We start from the raw sequence: 11,469 nt of genomic DNA on the forward strand, positions 1-11,469 counted from the left end.
GAGGAGCACTGCCGGAGCCCTGCAAAATGACCTCCAGCAGGCCACAAATGTGCATGTGTCTGCACAACGGTTAGAAACTGACTCCATGAGGATGGTCTGAGTGCCCTACATCCACAGATAGGGGTTGTCCTCACAGCCCAACACCATGCAGGACGATTGGCATTTGCCACAGAACACCAGGATTGGGTAATTCGCCACTGGAGCCCTGTGCTCTTCACAGATAAAAGCAGGTTCACACTGAGCACATGTGACAGTCTGGAGACGCTGTGGAGAGCGATCTTCCTGCAACATCCTTCAGCATGACCGGTTTGGCAGTGGATCAGTAATGATGTGGGGTGGCATTTCTTTGGAGGGCTGCACAGCCCTCCATGTCCTCGCCAGAGGTAGCCTTACTGCCATTAGGTACCGAGATGAGATCCTCAGACCCCTTGTGAGACCATATTCTGGTGTGGTTGGCTCTGGGTTCCTCCTAATGCAGGACAATGCCAGACTACATGTGGCTGGAGTGTGTCAGCAGTTCCTGCAAGATGAAGGCATTGAAGCTATGGGCTGGCCCGCCCGTTCCCCCAGACCTGAATCTGATTGAACACATCTGGGACATCATGTCTCGTTTCATCCACCAATGTCACGTTGTACCACAGACTGTCCAGGAGTTGGCGGTTGCTTTAGTCCAGGTCTGGGAGGAGATTCATCAGAAGACCATCCGCCGCCTCATCAGGAGCATGCCCAGGCATTGTAGGGAGGTCATACAAGCACGTGGAGGCCACATACACTACTGAGCATCATATCCTTGTCTTGAGGCATTCCACTGAAGTTGGATCAGCCTGTAACTTCATTTTCTACTTTGATTTTGAGCATCATTCCAACTCCAGACCTCCGTGGGATATTAGTTGTGATTTACGTTGATCATTTTTTAGGTTTTATTGCTCTCAACATATTCCACTATGTAATGAATAAAGATTTACAACTGGAATATTTCATTCAGTGACATCTAGGATGTGGGATTTTAGTGTATATGTATATTTGTGTGTATCTCCTCAGTTGTGGTAACTGAGGCCTATTATTCTTATCATTTCTATGGTGTTATCATCCTTCTGTAAAGCTGGAAATAAGGCTAGGTTCACATCACGTTAAACGGATGCGCTAACGCTGATGCCCAAAATCACTTTTTTGCTACAGTAGCGCTAATGCATGATAGCATTGCATTGGCAATAGAGGTCTATGCACAGCGAAAGTGTCCGTTCGCTGTGCGTTAGACCTAACGTACCTGAAAACGCGGTAAACCGCATTCGAGGGTGCATCACAAAGTAATGCATCATCACTAACGCACGCTGATTTTTGACATGCGTTACGATAATGTAAGTCTATGGGCGTGTTAACGGATCCGTTACATTGCGTTAGTGCCGCTAAGTAACGGATCCGTTAAATGGATTGCCCTAACACAATGTGAACCTAGCCTAGCATAATTTATTACCGTACCGACACAGACCACACTCTGACAGACTGTAGGGGGAGCCCAGTATCACACAAGATAGGATTAGATACACAGCTCAGCAGACAGTAACACATAGAATAGGATTAGATTCAAAGCTCAGCAGACACTAACACAGGATAGGATTAGATACACAGCTCAGCAGACAGTATCACGCAGGATAGGATTAGATACACTTCTCAGCAGACCCTAAACTACGTTTACTTTGAACTTTCCTGGGTCCCTGTCTCATCACTGCACAGTGTGGACACTGCTGCACCACAGTGTGTATAATTTATACGGTATGTATATTATACTGGTGTTTGTGTATAGAGCAGGTGTATGTAAATATACAGTACATACAGTTCTGATGTGTCAGTGTGCAGCACCCCACTTCTCTAAACTTACAAGTTGTATTACACCCCATGCAGGTGAACACTAAGCTGTTGCCAATAATCAATCACCAGGTTAGAGGGTCCATAGTGATACTACGATGAGATATACACCAGACTGCATTAGGGATACTTCTTAGAGCTCTTTCAGGCGTCAGTGTGTCCGGTATGTATAGTGACCGTTTTCACTGGAGACACTTGCACACGTAGACCCATTCAAGTGAATGGGTCTGTGCACATGTCAGTGTATTTCCACAGACCGTTTGTCCATGGGCAAAATACACACGTTTTTTTAACAGCAGCATGGGCCTCAAAACATCCTGCACACTGATGACATCCGTGTTATCAGTGTGACATGTACCGGAGCCTGGGAAGCAGTGGTGCAGTTAGCGCTGTTCCCTGGTGCTGAAGGCTGTACCGCTGCTTCCCTGGCACCGGTGCATGTGGTACTGATGCGGCACACGGTTGCCACACGTGTGCTACAAGTAATGCACACTGAAACGGATATCTGGAACCTGATCTGGAAATATCAGGACATGTGAAACAGGTCTTGTATGTATTGGTCAGGGCGTTTGGATGTGTGGGAAAGCAAAGAGTAGGTTAATGGACTGTAGCAGATGTAGTTTATTGGGGCACCTCATAGCCATCACTGTCTTGTGAGATTCCTTTTAATAAATATGAATGTTCTTGCTAAAATGACTAGTGTCCGCTGTTGTGATTGAGTTGGTCTCCGAGCATATTCGCTCACCTGACCATAAAATGGAGCATCAAAATACGAAGAATCGGTCCCAACACCCATTAAGTGTTGTGCACAGGTCCTATCTTGATTTAATGGGGCTCATAATTACACATTGCCCATTGGACCATTGCTTTTTTCACTGCTCTATTCAGCATGACACTAGCAGCTTTACTTATTCAATATGGCCGGATAATATGTCTGGGCAAATCTTCAGGTGTGGCCTATATTACTTGTGGTCTTTCACCATGATTTGCCATTTGTGCCAGTCTCCTCTTTATTCCATCTGACTCGGTGCACCTTTTGATAGCAATATGGGGCAACCCCCAGCCTTAATATTGCACTGGGTGGGTTTTGTAAATGGATCTGGGCACCAAATTTAAACTTCATATAGGAAGTCAGTGCGCTATTTAAAAGTTGTTATGGATTCAATGTTTTATTAAACAAGAAACCCTAGATTTTTTCCATATATTCACTCCTTAAAGGGGTTATTCACTACTTGGAAGACCCCTTCTCAATCCTCGAGTAGGGGTGAGTAAAGCAAACAGTAATTGGCCACAGGGATAGTTGCACCCCAGGAGAGCCAGTGTCCACACTGGAGGGGAGTATAGGTGTTATTTTAGTAGGGGGGAAACATGGGGATTGACAGAGGGTTGTCTGAGTGCTGGACAACCCCTTTAACTTTGAAATTGGTATACTTGTAGGGACCAGTCATGAAGTACTTTTTGCCACTGCACTGTATTCATGGAATTGTGACATTAAACTCTTTTAAGAATAGTGGCCAACCTTTTACACTCAGCATTGAAATTGCGACACCAAGATGGAAAAGTCCTTGGATTGTGGAAATGACAGAATGGATAGACATGTTAATGACTTGCAAATAATGAAAATATATATAGTAGCAGACTTTTCAAAACCTTTCGATTTTATTCAGTGTCAAATATAAGCGCCACAATCTAAAGTACATACAAAAGTTTTGAGAAGTAAATGGAAAAGTCTGTATGTGTTCAGCACAGTGTAACGTTTCTGGGTTCTATTTATTTATTAAAATAACACCATTAATTCCATGGTGCTGTACATGAGAAGGGGTTACATACAGGGTTATAGATATCGATTACAGTAAGCAGGTATACAGTGACAGACTGGTACAGAGGGGAGAGGACCCTGTAATTGCGGACTTACATTCTATGGGAAAGTGGGGAAGAGACAGAAGGTAGGGGCGAGGCGGTGGCTCTGGCGATGGCGAGGCGGCAGAATGGTTATTGCAGGCTGTAGGCTTTCTTGAAGAGATGGGTTTTCAGGTTCCGTCTGAAGGAGCCGAGGGTGGTGGATAGTCGGACGTGTTGAGGCATGGAATTCCAGAGGATGGGGGATATTCGGGAGAAATCTTGCGGTTGTGTGAGGAACGAATAAGTGTGGAGGAGAGTAGGAGGTCTTAGGAGGATCGGAGATTACGTGAGGGAAGATAATGGGAGATTAGTTCAGAGATATAGGGAGGGGACAGGTTGTGGAATGGGGAGCCAGTGGAGGGATTTGCAGAGGGGAGAAGCAGGGGAGTAGCGAGGAGAGAGGTGGATTAGCCGGGCAGCAGAGTTGAGGACAGACTTGAGTGGTGCAAGAGAGTTAGCAGGGAGGCCACAGAGGAGGGTGTTGCAGTAGTCGAGGCGGGAGATGATGAGGGCATGCACAAGAGTTTTGGTAGATTGTGGGCTGAGGAAGGAACGGATTCTGGCAATATTTTTTGAGTTGGAGGCTACAGGAGGTGGCAAGAGTTTGGACATGCGGTTTGAAGGGCAGAGTTGAGTTACCCCGAGGCAGCGGATTTCAGGTGCGGGAGAGAGTGTGATGCCATTTACCATAATAGATAGGTCAGGTAGGGGGGATACGTGAGATGGGGGAAAGATGATGAGTTCGGTTATGTCTACATTGAGTTTTAGGAAGCGAGAGGTGAAGGAGGATATGGCTGACAGACACTTCGGGATTCTGGACAGCAGAGAGGTGACATCTCGGCCAGATAGGTAGATCTGAGTGTCGTCCGCATACAGGTGGTACTGGAAGCCATGGGACTTTGTTTTCCTAGGCCAAGAGTGTAGTTGGAAAAAAGTAGGGGCCCTAGGACAGAGCCCTGAGGGACTCCAACAGAGAGAGGGCGGGATGAGGAGGTGGTGTGGGAGTGGGAAACGCTAAATGTGCAGTCGGAAAGGTATGAGGCAATCCAGGACAGGGCATGGTCTTTGATGCCAAGGGAAGAAAGAATCTGTAGCAGTAGGCAGTGATCGACTGTGTCGAAAGCAGAGGACAGGTCAAGAAGGAGGAGGATGGAGAACTGTCTGTTAGCTTTGGCTGTGAGTAAGTCATTAGTAATTTTTGTCAGGGCAGTTTCGGTGGAGTGGTTGGGGCGGAAGCTGATGTATGACACTTAAGGTACCTTCACACTAAACGACGCTGCAGCGATCCAGACAATGATCCGGATCGCTGCAGCGTCGCTGTTTGGTCGCTGGAGAGCTGTCACACAGACACCTCTCCAGTGACCAACGATGCCGGTAACCAGGGTAAACATTGGGTTACTAAGTGCAGGGCCGCGCTTAGTAACCCGATGTTTACCCTGGTTACCATCCTAAAAGTAAAAAAAACAAACGCTACATACTTACCTACCGCTGTCTGTCCCCGGCGCTTTGCTTCTCTGCTCTGGCTGTGAGCGCCGGGCAGCCGGAAAGCAGAGCGGTAACGTCACCGCTGTGCTTTCCGGCCGCTGTGCTCACAGCCAGAGCAGAGAAGCACAGCGCCGAGGACAGACAGCTGTAGGTAAGTATGTAGCGTTTGTTTTTTTTACTTTTAGGATGGTAACCAGGGTAAACATCGGGTTACTAAGCGCGGCCCTGCGCTTAGTAACCCGATGTTTACCCTGGTTACCAGCGAAGACATCGCTGAATCGGTGTCACACACGCCGATTCAGCGATGTCAGCGGGAGAGCCAGCGACCAAAGAAAGGTCTGGCCCTCTAGCCCCGACCAACGACATCACAGCAGGATTCTGATCGCTGCTGCGTGTCAAACTAAACGATATCGCTAGCCAGGACGCTGCAACGTCACGGATCGCTAGCGATATCGTTTAGTGTGAAGGTACCTTAAGAGCTAATTTAGTGAATCACAATGAGGACTGTTGTGCAGCTGTGATGACTGGTACTCGCAACAACAGTGATGCTTTTACTGTACCAAGAAAAGGTCTAAAATTCTAGCGAAACCAAGTGAATTGTCCAAGCATTGAGTCTTGTTCCCTCACCTTCCAACTACAGAACAGACCTGTGGAGTCAGTAAGCCAAACCTCCGACCCCACAGCGCTGCCTCACTAATCATCATGTACATTAGTGTTTCCCAAACTTCAGTCCTCACGGACCCCAACAGGTCATGTTTTCAGGATTTCCATAGTGACTGAAAAGTCGTGTACTACCTTGAATAAAAATATTTAGAAACTTTTAAGTTTGAGTTCCAAGTTTCTGTATTGGGATAGGATCATAGTTAAGCACTGCCCTTATCAGAAGTGCTGTGATTTCCATATTTTTACTTTCCTATTCATGTCTTGCATGATTTTTGTCTTATAGGAGATGTTGGAGGTTTGGAAGGGTTAATCAGACCCAGCTCAAATTTGGGATGCCCTGAAAAGAAGAAGCGCAAATCAACCGTGCAGGTAAATCTCACAGAACGAGACATATCTTATATCTCTGTCATCAAGATTAAAATACTTCATGTAAAAAAAAAAAAATAATTGGAAATCGTGCTTTCTCAACCTTACACTGTTAAAAGGGATCTGTAACCAAACTTCACAATACTTAATCTTCATAAAGGAAATGCATGAGGCAAATGCATGAGGTTACAATATAAACAGAATGGTGTTTTCATAGATAAGGTGCAAATGGAAAATCCAGAGACAATCTAAGGGATATAGCAGGCGGTGCACCCCTTCTGAGGAAGAACTGCCGAAACGTGTGTCAAGGGGATACCCTAGAGCCTCCTGAATCCATATAGCTGACCGCCTGCTATAGCCCTTCTATTGTCTCTAGATTCTCTCACGAACCATTTACTCTCTACCATTGGTATTATATATTTTATTTATTTGGTTTAACTTTTTCCATGGGAGTTACCAGAAACAAACCCCAGCACCGTCCAGTACTTTTATCTTCTTTTTACATGCTCTATGAATTTACCATTGGCACCTTGCACTTTATCTATGACTACACTATTCTGTTTATATTGTAACCTCATGCATTTGCCTATTTATTGATTTAAGCCTGATTTGCAAGGACTTGCATAGACACAACCTACTTGTTTACAATATTTGCTCAGTGTTTGCATCTCTTTTCTTGTATGGTCTGTTTGCATCTCCAATTTTTAACCATTTGTGTTTGGTTCAATAAAATTGTTTAATATAAAAATAGATAAATTTAAAATGAACATTTTCCAGCTCTTGCTGAGCTCATATACTGCTCATCTTTATATTTGCTTCAGACCTGAAGCATGAATTTTAGTTTTTTTCCTTTGTATATTGTTGATATATACTTCATCCCCTGTATTCCCCCCCCCCCATCTCTTGTCATCTGATATGATCTATTGTGTTTGTCTTCTATATGGTTTTAATGTTATAATTTTTTTAATTTTGCCAAAAAAACTGGGAAAACTTATTGACTTGAGTATAAGCCGGGTATGCCTTATCCCCTTATTCCCATCATTGTCTGCATGGCTCCTTATTCCCATCCTTGTCTGCGTGGCTCCTCATCCCCCATTCTTGCATGCGTGGCTCCTCATCCCCCATCTTTGCATGTGTGACCCCATGAGAAAAGCATAAAAAAAGCAACAAAAAAAAAAACCCCATCCTACTTTCCTTCCCTGCGCACCCTCTCGTTACAGTACCAGCAGCTCCTGCCACTGAGTGATCACCTGTCTCTGCTCATTAAGGGAATGAATATTCACCTCTCTCTACGCCTATGAGAGTGGAGATAGCTGAATACTGATTACTAGTGATGAGCGAGTGTACTCGTTGCTCGGGTTTTCCCGAGCACGCTCGGGTGACCTCCGAGTATTTGTTATTGCAAAACTATATCTCCGAGCAATAACAAATACTCGGTCACCCGAGCGTGCTCGAGAAAACCCGAGCAACGAGTACAACAGTACAATATTCATTTCTCTTTAGCAGCGAGCACAGGCTTTAGCCGCATCCGCTGGCCCCTGCCTAATGTGACCCGCTGCTCCCCTGCCGTCTTCTGGGACAGTGACTCGTGTATAAGCTGAGGGGGGGGCTTTTTCAGCACAAAAAAAGTGCTGAAAAACTCGGCTTATACACGAGTTTATACGATAATTAAAATAAGCAATTTTGCACCTTGTTCTCGTGTTTTTTTTTTTTTTTTTTTTTTTTTTTTTTATTATTATTCTGCTCATTAAAGAAGCACTGCCAACTTTATATTTTTTTTAAAGTGTGTGCATGTAATGTGAGTGCATTAATACTGCGGCTCTCTCTAGTGTCCAGCGCCATTCTTTTCGATGACATCACTGAACTTGTGACTATCTGGCTCACTCAATGTTGTACGTGTGAGCCGGAAGTCTCTCTTAGGCTATGTGCACACGTTCTGGATTTTCCGCTTTTTTTTTTTTTTTTTTTGCATCTTTACGGTGGTTTTGTGTTGTAAAAACGCTTTAACGCTTACATTAAGCATCCCATAAATTTTAATGCATTCCGCATTTTTTGTGTGCACATGTTGCGTTTTTTCCGCTAAAGAAACCGCAGCATGTTCATTAATTTTGTGGATTTTCCGCTATATTATTGCAATGGGAAGTCCAGAATAATCCGCCAAAAAAATACAGATAAAGAAAGCCACTTCTGGGTCACGCGGAGTGCAGCATACCGTGGACAGGCTGCAGAGAGGTGACGTCACTGAGAAGAAGGGAGCCGGACAGCGGAGAGAGCAGCAGTAGATGAATATGATAACACACTCGCACTACATTACATGCATGTGTACACACATTTAATACAAAAAAAAGGGTAGTTGGGGTGCTAATTTAATTTGTGCTTAGAAAATGGATATGTTTGGTGTTTATGCCAGAAGCTGTTCTTGGGTGGGGGAGGTGAGCACCCGCATATACAGGAGATCCCCAAGGTACAAATTATAGTATAATTTAAGAAGCCTTGAGTGTTTGTTACATTAGTGATCCAAGTTGGACTGCTCCCAGGGAATTGTGGTCTAATTTAATCACCACCTAAAACTCCTCCATGGTCAGAATGCTGGTGAGACACAGCATAATGTGATCTCCTCTGTGCCATGCAATCGCCAGGCCTGATGTAGTCATGGTATGTCTGTATGTTACAGAGATTTTCCATAATATGTTTCTGTGACACATGAGCCTCAGTAAAGCCTTTTTTTTTTTTTTTTTCTTTTTAGGACAGATTAGTTTAAAGTTGTGAGGTCCCCCCCTTCCCCTTCAGGATAAATGGCAGGAAAGGGTTCCAAATAGTACCCATATACGGTACATTCCCTTCAGTCAAATCTTCTCCTGTCGGTCAAATTAACTTGAGACTCCTCTCCCCCCCCCCCCCCCCCTTTTTTTTTTTTTTTTTTTTTTTCAACCATACTAGATGCTAGTAACCCAGGGCTGTAAATTTGTTCCATGATGCGATCTACTGTCGCCTGCATAATCCTTCATCAGTTTCTGTACTCTAGCATGCAATGATGTTGATATACCGACATGTGCTAGCAGCATCGCAATAGTCCAGAATGCGGATTTGACAATTGCATCCATTTGCCCGTTTCCGTACTCCGCTGCAGGTTTTTCCTAGTGCAAATTAACGCTGTAATCACTAGATGGTTGGTTAACTTGTATTTTAAGAATTAATAAACCTGATAATTATAAGGGCCCTCTCACATTGTGTACTCTGCCATGTTCTTTGCTCCTTTAGGAGCTTGCGTCCAAAAAAAACCCACAGCAAAACTGGATTTGGGTGTAAGCACCGATGGGGCAATTGACTATATTGGTGCCGAAAGAGTCAACGTGTGATCTTTTGTCCATCATGTTTGGTTGTATACGACTACAGGAGGTGGATACCCAGACATGGTAGTTTGCATCTGATTGTCAGCCTCCAGTAGGTGTATACATCTGAAAATGATGCACATCAGAGCACATGTTGACTCTTTTGGCACCATTATAATGAATTACCTTGTCAGCGCATATGCTCTAATCCCTTTTTGTGGGGGGGTTTGTACGTAAGCCTCTACTGGCTGTATGTAATAATGTATTTACGGTACAATTTCCTACAAGCTGGTGATCTTTTGTAATCTTAGCCTTTAGTTTGATGTATCAACCTCACATTAAGCACGTTAATTCAACCTTCTTTTTTTTTTTTTTGCTTGTAGGGGTCTATGCTTCCTCCTCTCTCAGAATATGCTCCACCAACATTCACCAGCTCGGACCATCTCATTGCCTCCAATCCTTTTGATGATGGACATAGCATATCACCTCTTTCAGGGTACACTTACTTTGGAAAACCAAGATATATGAATAATGAGCCATTTAACACTTTTAAGATGCCACCTAATACTTCACCAAAACGGTCCTTTCGAAATGGTGGCTCCCAAAGCTTTAGAGATCAGCCACTATCCTTTCCAAAAGAAGTGAGACGTATGTCTCTGGGGAGAACATTCTCATTCAGCAATATTCAGGAAAACTTGCCTTTTGAAAATGATTCCTATTTTAACAGTGGACTGGGACAAACTATTGCCATGCCAGGGCAACACTTTAGACCTATCCATGATCAAGATATCGTTCACCTAACCAGTCTCCACTCTGGCCAGCGAAACCACATTGAGCCTTCAAATTACAGGGCTCAAAGTGGCAATGTGCACTTTATCCAGCATCTCGAGGGAAGCCATCAATTTGAACCGGCACAGCCTCACTTTCTTCCTCCAAAAATATCTATCTATAGACAAGAATCTGATCCTGCATCCAATAAAAATAACCTGATCCTAAATGCAATTGAAGAGAACTCCCATTCAGGTGATTTCAACCGGCATACTACTGATCCCCAGGATTCTAAAAATCACATACATACTTCAGATAATTTGCAGTCTGAGACTATAGACCTAACGAATTGTGGTCCTGGTAATGGAGCCCACAGCAAAACTTCACTTCCTAAACTTTCAAAAAGTGGTGTCACACCTAGTGAGAAATGCAATCGATGGCTTCTCCAATCCAGTTTTTCTGGTCCTTTACCCACCAACACAATGTATCAATGTGGGATTTGTTCTATTGAAGTTAATAATGCTGGGGATGCCATCATGTGTGAAGTTTCTTGTCGGAAGTGGTTTCATCGAGCATGTACTGGGATGACGGAAATCGCCTATGCAATGCTTACAGCAGAAACCTCAGCGATTTGGGGTTGTGATACTTGTATGGCAAAGAAGGATGTTCAGCTGGTGTGCGTTCGAAAATAATAAACCGCCTCTTTGTCATTTTATGAATTGAGAGTCTTTTTCAGAACAGTGGATTTTTTTATTTTTTTTTGTGATGAACCAAGCCATATCTTTGCTAATATTGACAGTGGATATCCTGGGAATACCTGCCTTACCAGCATTAGTCCCATTCTCTGGTTTACTTTTGAAATCTCATCATCCTGTAACAAGAGACACCAAAGGTTTTCCCTAAACATCCACCAATATTATGCATGTTATTAGTATAAATCTGAAGGTCTTCATTTTTTTTTTTCCTCTGCTGTCATGATCTGACATGATATGCTGCTCTGGGATATTTTGCACTATTTTAAAATACTATATAAATATATATATATATTTTTTTTTTTTAAATACGATTTTTTTTTTTTTTTTTTCAG

At 43.7% G+C, this 11,469-nt stretch overlaps 1 protein-coding gene across 1 annotated transcript in view; it reads left to right on the plus strand.

Moving 5' to 3' along the window:
* The window catches only part of PYGO1 (pygopus family PHD finger 1), a 14,006-nt gene extending 2,784 nt beyond the window's left edge, over positions 1-11,222 (plus strand). The window contains exons 2-3 of the mRNA XM_069765952.1: positions 6,200-6,285; positions 9,998-11,222. Of these exons, the coding sequence (XP_069622053.1) occupies positions 6,200-6,285; positions 9,998-11,074 (1,163 nt within the window). The 3' untranslated portion in view covers positions 11,075-11,222. The remainder of the gene's footprint in view (positions 1-6,199; positions 6,286-9,997) is intronic.
* The last annotated feature ends 247 nt before the right edge of the window (positions 11,223-11,469 follow it).

Source organism: Ranitomeya imitator, chromosome 4, assembly GCF_032444005.1.
Source record: "Ranitomeya imitator isolate aRanImi1 chromosome 4, aRanImi1.pri, whole genome shotgun sequence".
NCBI classification, from domain to species: Eukaryota; Metazoa; Chordata; class Amphibia; order Anura; family Dendrobatidae; genus Ranitomeya; species Ranitomeya imitator.